This window comes from Pelodiscus sinensis, chromosome 14 (genome assembly GCF_052426305.1).
Source record: "Pelodiscus sinensis isolate ZL-2025 chromosome 14, ASM5242630v1, whole genome shotgun sequence".
NCBI lineage: Eukaryota > Metazoa > Chordata > Testudines > Trionychidae > Pelodiscus > Pelodiscus sinensis.
Window position 1 is genome coordinate 9,109,527 of NC_143065.1, and position 13,518 is coordinate 9,123,044.

General features: G+C 49.0%; 1 protein-coding gene across 2 annotated transcripts in view; it reads left to right on the forward strand.

Moving 5' to 3' along the window:
* Positions 1–11,695, forward strand: part of PKM (pyruvate kinase M1/2) — a 38,738-nt gene extending 27,043 nt beyond the window's left edge. The window contains exons 9-11 of one of the 2 annotated variants that reach the window (XM_075897549.2): positions 4,195–4,361; positions 9,494–9,675; positions 10,465–11,695. In XM_075897549.2, coding sequence (XP_075753664.1) covers positions 4,195–4,361; positions 9,494–9,675; positions 10,465–10,571 — 456 coding nt within the window. In that variant the 3' untranslated portion in view covers positions 10,572–11,695. Of the gene's footprint in view, positions 1–4,194; positions 4,362–4,999; positions 5,167–9,493; positions 9,676–10,464 lie in introns of both variants that reach the window. The other variant, XM_075897548.2, reaches the window with a different exon arrangement.
* The last annotated feature ends 1,823 nt before the right edge of the window (positions 11,696–13,518 follow it).

Below are 13,518 nucleotides of genomic sequence, written 5' to 3' on the forward strand. Positions count from 1 at the left end.
GTACTGATACTCTCTGGTTAACTGCTGTGAATCCACCATTGATAATGCCCTAGTTGCAGTTCAGGTTATGTAGATTAAATAAGCCTAGCTGTTATCTCCACTGACAGGCCTTATGTAAGTGTGCTTGGTCCACATGCACTTAGGGACCAGACCATGAAACCAGACTGGTGTGGGGCAATGACCTTAGAGCTTGTGCTTGCTCTGCACTGTAAACTGTTCACTAACTGCCTGCCTAAAGCTGCTGCTTCTGGGAAATCTTGAGGGTTCACCCTGATACCGATATCTGGAAATTTGCTGCACTTAAACCTAATTTCAGCAATGGACTCCTGTGATCCAGGATTTTAAGTTACTGCAGGTGAATCATGATAAACAGATCAGTAGAAGTGGTTCTAGGCCTGGCTTTCTCTCTCAGCAAAATCCTGCCTCTGCAATGAACAGTTTTTAATGGTTATCTGCAGTTTCCCTGGGGTTGCAGCTCCTCATACCTCTTCTGCATTGATGGTAGGTTCCCAACTTCCAGGTTAAATTCTGAAAACATGGCTTCATAGTGGCAAAATAGGTTTGAGAACTGCATCTTAAAACATTTGGGGGGGGGGGGGGGAGAGAAGAACCAGCGCATGCTGTTACAAACCTTAAACTGAGGTTTCTGATGAAACACAGAATGGATGTGCCTGCTGGCTTCAGAATCCTAACCATGAAAGGTTCTGTCCTCACCTTCTCTTGAACTTGGGCTATCCCCAAATGAAACCCTGCCTGTTGCAGCAGTTCTAAATACCTCTGCGTTACTAGGAGTAGCTAGACACTTCCTTGCTTGCCATCATTGACCACTGTGAAAGTAACTGAGAGGAGCTGTTCTTTCTAGAAGTTACAGTAAAACGTGATTTGTCCAGCACTTGATCAACTGGAAAGCTCTTCAATCCAGCATTTCTGAGCTTCTTTGAAAGTCCAGTTAGCACAGGGCCAGCAGGCTCCAAGGTCGAACTAGGGATGTGAAGGACTAGCCAACTAGTCGCTCCCCCCTTGCTGCCTCCATCAGAAACAAGGTAGTGGCGGGGGTGGGTGGGAGAGAGAGGATGGGGTTGTTCAAAGCATGGAGCCTGGGGTCAGTGGGGGAGTGGCACTTTTGCCTCTGAAGTGTAGCAGCAGCCCTAGGGCTGTTGCTACACTTCAGAGGCAGAGGCGCCCTTATCGACTAATTTGCTTAGTCTACTCGCAATTTAACATCCCTAGATTGAACCACCACCCAGGGACTCAGTGCACTGCTTCCACCCCCAAGCACTAGCTCCTCAGCTCCTATTGGCCAGGAGCCATGGCCAATGGGAGCAGCAGGGACAGTGTCTGCAGTTGGAGGCAGCATGCAGAGCTGCCTAGCTATGACTCCTATGTAGGAGAAGCAGGGCCATGTGGCTGCTTGTGGGAGCCATTCAAGGTAAGCACCACCCAGATCCAGCACCTGCCCCTGCACCGAAACTCGCACAGCCGTATCCCACATCGCTCGCCTGAGCCAGGCAATGTCAGTATTTTCTGGCAGCATTACCAGCATGTCCACAGCTTACTGGGCTCTCAGAAGACATGTCACGGTAAATCAGAACTAAATAGCAGCACAGAACTTGCAGAGCCAGAACTAGTGGCTATAAACAAACTTTATGGGACTTTGGGACACTTGGCCACACCTGTGATAAATGGACATCGGGCTAACTAAAATCATGCTGGACCACAGATGTTGCCAACCCGAGGTTCAACCTGTACCAACTTTCCAGATATTGGACAGGATACCTTCTACTGGGAAGGAAGCAGCTCCCAAGTCTTCCATTGGCCCTGTCATTTTAAAAAGCTGCCAACCTACCCAACCAGGGGGAAAAGCAAAAGTCTTTAAACTCTGCCCTTGCCACTTTGTCCAAAGGGCTCAGTGAAGTTCAAAGAAGTACTGCTCTGCAGTTTGGACTACAGTGTGCACACCTAAAGGGCAGTAACTCTCCCATGAGTTTGCTATGAATGTGTAGTGAAAGATCCTAGTTCACATTAAGGTAATCGGTTGCCCAGACTGCCAGGCAGGGTAGACCAATCTGTGGCATGATCTGCTCTTTAGGTTTAATATCAGTCCAGCTGAAGCATGTCCGGAGCACGTCCAAGCTGATGGGAGAGCTCTGTCCTGTTGGCATACTAGCTACTTTGTTGGTATAACTGCATTGGTTGGGGTATGGATTTCTTTCACATTCCTGACCAACATAGCTATACCGAAATAAGCATGTGGTGTAGACGGTTTAAACTCCTTTCTCCGACATCCCGCACAATCAAGAATGTGGCCAGATCCTCCCACAAGCTTGAAGAAAGCTGGTAAAAATGGCAGTGGGAAAGAATGTTAATGAGATCCATGTGAATGAATTGCCAGGGACCTTTAGGAGAGCTAGCTTAAAAGCAGGGGGAAGGCTTTTTGTCTAAAACCTCTTGTATGCTAAGGAGCCATCTAGTAAATTCAAGCTTATGCTGTGTGTTACTCAAAGCTGCCCTCCTTTGATTCAAGAACTGAAGATGCACCGTGAGGCTCCGGGCTTCCATGTTTGCAGTATGAGGTGGAAACTTACTTGTATTCCCCCTTTTTTTAACAAGTTTTACACCCAGTGCAATGGAAACTTGTGGCTAATACTGTGGCTTTTATTGCATTTAATTTGCATTATTATCTGGGTGTCTCCATTGAATTATTGTTATAAAGGATCTCCTGGCTAAAATCCAGGACTGTAGACAAGCCACTTAACTTGTAATGTAGATGAAGAAAAATTACAATTGATAATTCACTAACATTTGTACAGTGCTTAGTGCTTACCTGGAAGATGCGGTAGAGTGAAGTATCTCTATGTAGATAAATTAAATCTGTCTCAGCCTCCATTTGTTTTGCTTGCTATAAATAACTTCAGCTAGTCCTCTTGAGGAGATTATCAACTTTTCTGCATGCATTTCAACTCTACAAGCCTTCTTTATATGGTTGTGAAGGGCTGGCTAGCATTGCCTAGCCAGACAAGAATTCTTGTCTTGCCTTAAATGCCTTCTCTTAGACATACATAGTAACCTGTGTAAGATGCTTAGATTATTCTACAGACTTATGTAGAATGGTCATGGAGTCCATAAACTGGATGTAGAAGCTTTTCTCATTGTATGAACAAACAGAAGGGTCTTCTGTAGTTGTACACTTGAGCAAGTAGAGTAGATACCAACATAAAATGAGGGTTTCTGCGCATTGGGTAGCAAACAACCATAGAAGGAAGGCTTGGTTCCTGTACTGTACACCGTATTACTAAGGGGTAGGGTGGTGCAACTGTAAAAAATATTTCTTGGCTCTTCTCGAAGGCAACAGCCAAAACCATAAAATGCACCTGCAGCCTTTTGCTCACCAAGAGTGAGGTGGAAGGTGGCATTGCTCCAGTTGGATTCTTGGTGTGGATTCTAACAGTGCTCTGTGCCTTGAAGAGAGTGAATACGTATGCACTTGCTGACTTGACAGGTCGTGTGCCCTCTATTGCTGACTGTTCCCCAGCACACCTACAAGTTGTGCCTCTGGAAAAGTGCAGAAGCAGGATCTGAAGCAGGCTGACGTTTAGGGCTTGTCTACACTATGGGGACTGATTCCTAAAGCTCAGTGGTGTACATCAGTTGCTGTGCTTAAAATAGCACTGGGGAGGGGGGGAAGACTGCACTGAGCAACCGATGGTGCGCACCGGCAGGGTCCTCCTAGACCAGTTCATGTTCTTCAAATCAACATGTTAGAAATCGGCCGCCGTGAAGTGTGCTGATCCACCAGGTACACGTGCCTGTAGCGTATCCTTAGGCAAGCAGCTTTGGTATGGAAGTGGCCCCCACCATCCCTGTCCTAAGCAAGTGGAGACAGGTCACTGTCCTTGATTTCAAGCCCTAGTGCAGCATGACTGGAAAGCTCGGGGTCCCGCTAACATAGCCAGAGGTCCCATTCTGAAAACCCTGAAGGTCCACTGGCCTTGGCACTGTTAGAATTCTGACCATGCTTGTCTGTTAAATCTGGCTTCTGAGCCAAAGGCAGTGTCACTACCCTATCACTAATACTCTTTGACTGCATGACTATGACAATTAAGCAAATTAACTCAATATCACATTACTCTGGTCTATCTCTTTCCTTCTTTGTGTCATTCCTTTCTTCTCCCTCCCTCTTACCCCGGCCTGCAGATCGCTCGCGAGGCTGAGGCCGCAATTTTTCACCGTCAGCTGTTCGAAGAACTTTTCCGCGTCACTGCTGCTAACAGGGACCCTGCTGATGCCATGGCTGTAGGCGCTGTGGAGGCCTCTTTTAAGTGCTTAGCTCCAGCTCTGATAGTTCTGACCGAGTCTGGCAGGTAGGGCTCAGAGAGGGCAAGAAAGACTTAGGCCCTAAAGATAAATAAACGTTTTCACTCCAGAGTGGGTTAGATTCTCTGACCCAGGCAAACGACGTGTGCTTCAGGCCACGTTTCGATAAGTAGAAACGTGTTCTGCTGCAACGCACAGAACACGCCCTGAGGGCAGCTCTTTCGTTCACCACGTCAGGCATGCATACGCTAGCAGAATCTGAGTTCACATCAGCCTTGTAGCACAGCAGGATTGGAGGTAGGTAGAAGCAGAGCAAGAGTGCCTGGCAGTTGGACATGGATGTGAAGAGTGTGCTGGCCAGGCAGGGTGGGGTGATGTGGCAGGTGTCACAGAATTCAGAAGAGAAACCCCTCTATCAGTTGCCTGCTGGGTGAATAGTTGCTAAATAACATACTGATTGGGCAACCTCAAATTGGCAAGCAGTGTGCTAAGATTACTGCCCCCAGCTTGGCACCATCCGCTAATCTGGATTTGCTAGTGTAAAGTGATTGGTAAATCTTCTGAATAGCAAAATTAAGGTTAACTAGTGACATCCTGTTGGGCATGGCACCTCACCTTACCCTGTGTCACCTGAGTGCTGACTGACCTGAATGTCGTCTTCCCCGAATGCGTGTTGCTCTTGTAGATTGCTCGCGAGGCCGAAGCCGCCATCTTTCACAGGCAATTGTTTGAGGAACTCCGTCGGCTGGCCCCTCTGAACCGGGATCCTACTGAAGCTGCCGCTGTTGGCGCTGTAGAAGCTTCCTTCAAGTGCTGCAGTGGGGCTATTATTGTCCTCACCAAGTCTGGAAGGTAGGAGGTGAAAGGTTTTCTACTCAAATGGACTTCAGTGACCAGGGTGGGGGAAAAGAACGCCTTCAAAAGTGGTTTTGAGAATGAATTAAATGGTTACATTGAAGCAGCCAGAAAACCAGGCAACGTCAACCTCAGGGCATCAGTATGCGCCACCCTCTTCCATTCAGAAGATGGACAGATGTTCTAGAAATCGGCAGATGTTTAATCTGATTCAGTTCTCCAGTGTTCTTGGACCTCCTGACATCAGCATCAGACAGACGGCTTTCTGCTGATAAATTGCATCTTTGTTGCCAATAAAGCTAGCTGAAAAATAGACAGAAAACTGTTCTAGTCACGTTAACCTGAGATCTTGGATTTTGTCAGGCCAGAAGTCCCCTGGATGCAGACTTTAGCCATTTGAGCAAGGCAGTACCTTCAAGTTGGGCTGACTACAGTGATTGCGGAAGGGAAGACCTGCCTGACATGAGATCACTGGCTAAACCATTAGTACAATATCAAACCCTCCCATCGTGTAGTCCAGTCAAATAGCAGACTTCAAGCACAGGGCTACGGAGCCTACCTTTAAAGAGAACTTAAAACAGGAGGCTAAAAGTACAGATACTTGATCCCTTTTGTTAACATTTTCTAATGTCTGTCCTGCTTGGGTGAAGTCTTAACTTTGCCTACAGTCCACAGAGGTTTTAAGCTAAAGTGTTCAGCAACTGAAACTGGAATGTGCCTCTAATACTAGATCCAGCTAGTGTCTGTCCCCTGCGCAGGCTTGCACTGTTGCACTAAGCAGTGGAAGATGCTCAAGGTGCCACAGTGGCTTGGGATTTGACAAACGTTAATGCCGTTAAGGTCGCTTAGTAGAGCCTGTAGCTAGAAAACATAGCAAAGCTCAGCGAGAATGGTCTTAAACCCAACTCATCCGCTTCTGATTCTCCAAACCAAGCACTAAATTGCTACTCTCAAAGCAAGTCTTAGCTTGATAGAGGTTTTTCCAACAACGGATGTCCCTCTGCATGGGCATTGTGAATCCTCACCCTGACTCTGCACTGGCATCTGTGTGAAGAACTGGGCCAGTTGTGAATTCTCCACTTTCCAGGAAATTTCAGACTGCAGCTGGCTTCGTTTCTGCAGAATGGGCTGTCCGCAAGCATGGGAGTTGGTGTCCCTGTGCTTGGATGTCTGTTTCTGTAAAGGATTCCTGCCAACCTTACCCTTGACCTTTCTGAAGAGAGCTGAACTTTGATATTTGAATATTTTTAGCTCTGGTTTCTGTTACCTCTGAATACCTTGGTTATCTCAAGCCACTGAAAGGCTTCTGACAGTAGAAAGGGTTTGTAAGAGTTGCAGGATCGATGCGCCTGGCACCGCTGTCTTGTAAGCAACAAAAACTTGGATGGGAAATCGTTGTATTTAAGCAGCTTTGCTAAAGTTTGATGCACGAGAACTGGGTGATAAGAATCCAGTTGAAATACAATTGTGCATCGTGTGATCCTGTTCTCTGCTCCATGTTGAGCAGTGAGAGAACTCTAGATATCGTAGCCCTTCAAGTGGACTGATTCTGCTGAGTCCTGAGTGCACCACCATCCACACAGTTCACGTCCCTCCCAACAGGAAGTGGGGGCACGTGTACCACCGAGCCAGCTTCTGCTGCTGCAGGTGGAGACTGAATAAGCACCACTTGATCCCCATGTTTATCACACACACAAACTTCCATTAGTGGTAGAGATGCAGCCGTGTTAGTCTGGTGTAGCTGAAACAAAAGACAGGACTATGCAGCACTTTAAAGACTAACAAGATGGTTTATTGGGTGATAAGCTTTCATGGGCTAGACCCATTTCCTCAGGTCAATATGTGGAAGAAGATTGGCATGACCATATATGCCAAAGTGACACAGTCAAAAAAAGCCAACACACATAAAAATGACTAATCAGGTTTAAGAACGGGGAGGGGGGGAGGTTAGTGTCTGTGAGGGGATGACATTAGGGATGATAATTGGGGAAGCTGTCTCTGTAATGGGTGAGATAATTAGCATCTTTGTTAAGACCCATACGCAAAGTGTCAAATTTAAGCATGAATGACAGTTCTGAGGTTTCTTTTTGAAGTCTGGAGTTAAAATCTCTTTGAAGCAATGTGCATGTTTTAAGGTCATGGAGAGAATGGTCAGTCTGGTTAAAATGGCAAGCAACAGTTTTCTCTGAGAGCCTGATGTCTGTTTTATGTGCATTGATTCTTTAGTGAAGTGTCTGAAGTTTGTTCAATATACATAGCAGACGGACACTTTAGGCACATGATGGCATAAATTATATTTCTGGATGAACAGGAATATGTGTTCTTGATCTTGTAACTGGCATGGTTAGGTCCAATAATGGTGTCAGCAGAGTAAATATGTGGACAAAACTGGCACCAGGGTTTGTTGCAAGCAAAAGTTCCAGGGTTGGTATTGGTGTGGTATGTCCGGTGGTGGTGGTGAAGTCATCCTGAAGTTAGGTGGCTGTCTATAGGAGACTGGATCTGTCTCCCAGAGCCTCTTGGAGGGTAGTATCCTGTTCCAGTATAGGTTGTGGTTTATTGATAATACGTTGGATGGGTTTAAGTTGGGGGGGGCTATAGGTGATGACAAGTGGTGTTTTGTTGTTTTTCTTGGGTCTGTCTTGAAGTAGATGGTTTCTGGGTATTCCTCTAGCTTTCAATTTGTCATTCATGCTTAAATTTGATACTTTGCGTACGGATCTTAACAAAGATGCTAATTATCTCACCCATTACAGAGACAGCTTTCCCAATTATCATCCCTAATGTCATTCCCTCAGACACTAACCTTCCCCCGCTCTGTTCTTAAACCTGATTTGTCATTTTTGTCACTTGTTTTGATTGTATCACTTTGGTATATATGGTCATGCCAATTTCTTCCACATATCGATCTGAGGAAGTGGGTCTGGCCCCCGAAAGCTCATCACCTAATAAACCGTCTTGTTAGTCTTTAAAGTGCTGCATAGTCCTGTCTTTTTTGTATAAACTTCCATTGACCATTTTGCTTCTAGCTTCTTGCATAAAAGCAAAGCTGAGCAGCAGATCATATGGCTGCCCTCTAAGCAGGGGGATAAGGGACTGCTCCCTATGCCTCTGAGCTGTTTGGAATCTGTTTTTATTTCAAACCAACAATCTTAGCGCACTCTAGGCTTTTCCCTGCTCTTTCCCTCTGACCGTGGCACCCCGTGATTGCCCTGCAAACCGCCTGCTCTAGGAAGTCTAACGCTTCAGCAACTGCCCAGAGTATGCTGCAGAAGAAGTCCTTCCTTCTACCTGCTGCATGCTCGCTCTTTCAAGGGAAACCATTCTAGATCCTTGAGGAAAACTTCATTTCTTGTGACTGCAGAGTCTTCCGCAACTTTCCCTGGCATATTAGCTGAACTGCGGATGCTCTGGAAGTGCCAGTGACGTCCCAAAGTCGTGGGGTGGGGTTGGTTTGTTTTGGCAACAATGCATTCCTTCTCCTCCAAAGGATATTGTCTTTGCACGGGAGCAGGAGGCGCCACTTCCCCTGGTGATCAGATATGCTTCAAGGAAAACTAGAGTGACACCAGCAGGCAAACTCCTCTTCTGGCAAGTGGTCAACACTGTGTTCAAACTTAGGGTTACTTGTCCCCTTCATGTCATTAGTGCTGATGCTGCTTGGAATGCCCTAGCTCCTCCTGCCCCTCAGTCACACTCAAGCCAAAGTGTTGCTGTCGTGCCCTGAAGCGAACAGGATCCATGCGTGCTGCCTGGAGCGTCCCACGGTCAAAAACAAGTGACTGCGGCACAGCAGCGAAGCAAAAGCCCCACAACGTCTGTCTGCCTGGCCATGCTGGCCAATGGCGCTCACCACCCCATGCTGGATGCTTCCACTCAAGTGTAGTGACGCTTCCGAAAGTTTTGGAAACCTAAAGTGGGAGGACCCCAGGCGTGGGGAGAGCAGGGAAGAGACTCCACCTCCAGCAGATGGCTTGCTGTGTCCGAAGGCAGGAGAGATGGTGTGGAAGGGGCAGGCCTTCCAGGAAGGGATGCTGTGTAAAGTCCCCTCTTGAGTGGGAGACTGAGGGGACCGGTCTGATCTTCCAGCTAAACTTGATGTCAACTTGGATTCTTGCAGGATTTCTTGCAAGTCATCCTGGCCAATCTGTGCAGAGTACCTGAGCGGTGATTGCCACGTTCCAATGCCCTGGTAGTGGAGAGAGCACCATCTCTTCTCTGGCCTTGATAGACTACATGGGAAGCTTCCCAAGCTTTGATTGGGCTACCACGAATGGGCTGCTTCTGGATATTAACCCTCCCTTTCCTTTTGTCTCCTTGCTAGATCTGCACACCTGGTGTCCAGGTACCGCCCGCGAGCTCCCATCATTGCTGTGACGCGTAATGGACAGACTGCACGGCAGGCCCATCTGTACCGTGGCATCTTCCCCGTGCTGTGCAAAGAGCCCACCCAGGATGCGTGGGCCGAGGACGTGGACCTGAGAGTGAACCTGGGCATGAATGTTGGTGAGTTACTGACCAGAGTCCAGAGGAAGCAGGGTAACGGATGCTTGGGGAAGAACAGCTCCTTGAGACCCCTCTAATCTGGGGCGTCCTTTGCTTTCTGGCCGAGCCTTAAAGCTGTTAGTGGGAAGAAGTACTGCTTGTGCCAACAAATGGGTCTCCTACAGCCACTGCTCTGTCGAGCACCAGGCCTGGCTGCTGATGGCTTGGGAAAACCTGCTCCCCCTTCTCAGTGGGCCTCGACTTTGAGTGGCGTCAATGGAAAGTCGTACAGACGAAATCTTACCCCTCTGGGCTGAGTGGCCACCTTAGTTGCTAATGGCCGCTGTTAAAGCAAACCGAGGCCTGAGGGAAGGGCTGCTCCGCCTGCTGATGCAGTGTCGGACAGAAGTGAGGGGTCCTGTCTCCTCCCTGGTGGAGCAGACTCTGTGCTGGAGTGCTCTTACTGCTAGGCCAGCGCAGGGAAACTGGCGAGCCCCTCAGCCGGGTGTAGTCATGCCAGCTTGTGGCCCCGGGGACATCCACAGGCACTAGGCAGCTCCCTGGGATTAGAATGTAAGCACTAGCCACTTGGGCTGATGAAGTCAGAGCTGTTAAATCCACGTGGGGGCTCCGGCAGCCCCTTCGGTTTGCCTTGGGACTGCCCAGAAAGAAAGGCAAGTCCTTGTCTCTGGAGGTCTGTTGTAGAGGACACCCTAAAAGCAGCAACACTGGGCTTCCTGATGTCATGGATCTAACTGAACAGTTGGCATCAGCTTGGCCTGCAGAGACTCACTGATCTTTCTCTTCTAGGCAAGGCACGAGGCTTCTTCAAGACTGGCGATCTTGTCATTGTACTTACAGGATGGCGCCCTGGGTCTGGCTACACCAACACCATGCGTGTGGTGCCAGTTCCATGAACACCAGCTCTCTCTTCCCCAAAACACCTTCCCTCTCCCCAGCAACACCGCCCCTCTTCCCCTCTGCTCTACCCCCGGCATTAGGCTGGCAATTGCTTGCAATGTTATCCGTGTGTAGCGTGGATAGAGGTTGCTAAACACCACCAAATGCAGCAGCGGGGGAAGGAGACCCTTGATGTCACTCTACGAGAATACTTGAAACGCTGTTGAAAGGCAAAACTGCCTTGCTCCCTAACGGTGATTCTGCCCTGAAGTAGTAGGGAGTTGATGTAGGAGACTCCTGCATGACAACTGAACTTGTGCTGCTCAACCCCCTCCTTGTAGTCTGGATACTGTCTTAGGGTGAACGTGTGCCTTTCCCTGCCCTTTCTCAGGCATGTAGAGGAAGGAGGCAATAACATGGGGATGGTCTGAGCTTGAGTGTGAACACTCTGCAGCAGGCAGAATACAGCTGTGCCCTGTAGGGTCAGATAATCCAAAGCTTAATTTAGTGCCTCCCTTCTCTGCCATGTCCTCCAATGACTCCCACGCCACAAACTTGTCCTTGTCACCAGTGCACTCCAGTTTAGGGGCGGTGGTAGATGGAATCATGGGTCAGTACGTACATTAGTCTGGTCTCCCCGCTGGATGGACGGGCTCTCTGCACTCCATAATTTAAACTCCACTACAGATACTTTCAGTATCTTAACATGCGAGTGGGTGTTGATAAGCTAAGACGTGCTTAACCCTTTAAGTTCTAAAATAGCAACTTGCATGTGACCGACTGTCCCTCTCCCCATGCAGATGGCGAGAAAGCCGTGATGCGAACCTCCAGGCCAAAGTGTAAGATGCAGGCCAGGTCTGGGTTCCCTTCGTTTGTCACATGAGGGCAGCAGGAAGAAATAGAACTGGGATAAAACCAAAGCTTAGCTCTTAAAGGGTTGAGTGCTGCTTTTCCGCTTCCTGTGCTGAGAGCTGCTTGTGCGCCTGCTGCAGTGTAGCGTATCTGTCTGAGTCGAGTAGTCCTGTTTCCTGAGAGCCGTTTCCTTCCTGTGTTGTAAATCTGGACACGTTAGTTACTGTAACAGGTGACTTGGGTTGTAGAGCACAAATGTGTACATCAATAAAAAAAGCTGAAGCACCTACCAGCCTTCTCTTGTGCTTGGTTTTTCCAGAGGCAGGGTGGAGTCCTTCTCATGTGGATGTCCAGACTGGCCAGCTGGCGAGTATTTGCTTGCAAACAGTATCTGAAAAGGGAAGGTCTCAATCAGCCTCTTCCGAGGGGAAAACTTGTTTCCATGGTAGTTGGACGAGATTTTATCCTTGGCTGTGGGGAATCCTCAGTACTGTACTTGTTGCTTTGCAGATAGATCTGGGGTGGGCAGCCCTTCTTGATGGGGTGGGGGGAGGGGGAAGAACCACTCCAAGAACGTGGTACATGCCACATTTCTCCAATATTAACGGAGGGGGTAGGGTCGGGGAGGGAGTCTGGTTGCAGGAGGGGGCTGTGGCCCAAGATTGGGGTGCAAGCGGCAGGCTCTGGCTGGGATTTGCTTACTGTAGAGATCCTTGGGCAGGCTGCTGGGCCCAATGTGATTCTCTGTGGCAGGCCCCTCGGAGGGAGGGGGGGCAGCAGATGCCTGCATGCGCCCACAAACATCACCCAGTTTCTGGACAATGGGGGCAAAGCTGGGGGAGGGGAGGCCTCCCAAAGGACACTTCACATGCGCACGCAGCCACCTGCTGCAGCAGGACGACGAGCTATAGGGTAGAGCCTGCAGGTAGACCAAACTCATGGGCACTTCAGACCTAGCTGTCTCCTGTGCGGTCACGTCCTCTGTAACGCTACATCTCTTACCAGCTCCGTCCCTTCCCGCGACATACGCGGTTGCCCTCTTCCTTTCTAAAAGTTTATAGTGAGTCCAGTCCCATCTTGAAATGGGCACGGGTCTTGCTCTGTGGCCTGGAGCTGTTCTAACAAGGGCTGCCAAATGGTTAAAATAGTCCATAGCAATTGGCACTTGGTTGTGTTGCTCAGAAGCACCATTCAAGCCAAAAACCAAACCTGCTGCTGCTTCTGTTGCATTCGTTCCCCTCTTGAGGGCAGAGGGGACTAGGGAAAACGACTTGCCAGATCTCAGGCGGCCTGTCAGGGAAAGCATGGCGAAATTGCCTATGCTTGTAGCTTATTCCTGGACCTGACCAATGGGGGAGCTGCCTCACTTAAATTTCCCCTCCTCCACCCCAGCTGCCAGCACTGAACACGGGTCTGTTTTGGAGCGGTCACTTGACACAAGCAGTAGGTATGAGCAGTGCACTTGATTGTGGGTAGATGCTTTTGCAGCGAAACAAGGCAAGAGGAGTAATCCGTGCTCAGGGCCTTAGGGACCTTGCTTACAACTTGGGGAAGGATGGAATCTATAGCTGGCCAACAGGAGAGGGCTACCCCTTCCTGCGAGGGCCAGAGCCAGCTTCCCCCGTGGCCTGTCCTTGAGGGCCTGCCCTTGAACTTGGAAATGCTTGCCCCTTAATGGTTTCCAAGTGGGGAGAGGCGAGGGTGAGCCAGCTGCCTTTGGCTTGCAAAGTTCCAGCAGAAGATGATGCAATGCATGTGCAAAATGCTTCCCAGCTGCCTGAGCCCTTTGGGTAGCGGTAGGTTTTTGGGACAAGACTGTAGCCGCTGCTCCTCTCCGAAAGGCTTTCTTGTTTGAAAGCCCCTGCCGGCCACATGTCTGGGAGACAGGCTGTCTGCATTAGACTGTCCCTTAGAGCCTTGCTTAGTCAAGCTGGAGCCTAAGTCTAGTCTGGGCCAGAGCTCCCTCGCCAGGCCTGTTCCTAGGCATTTGCTTTTGCGTTCTTGGGGGCTATGTCTACACTGGTGGGTTCTTGTGCCAGAGAGATGCAAATGAGGCTAAGCATGGAATATTGCTGAGCCTCATTTGCATATCTAATGAGCTCCCATTTTTGT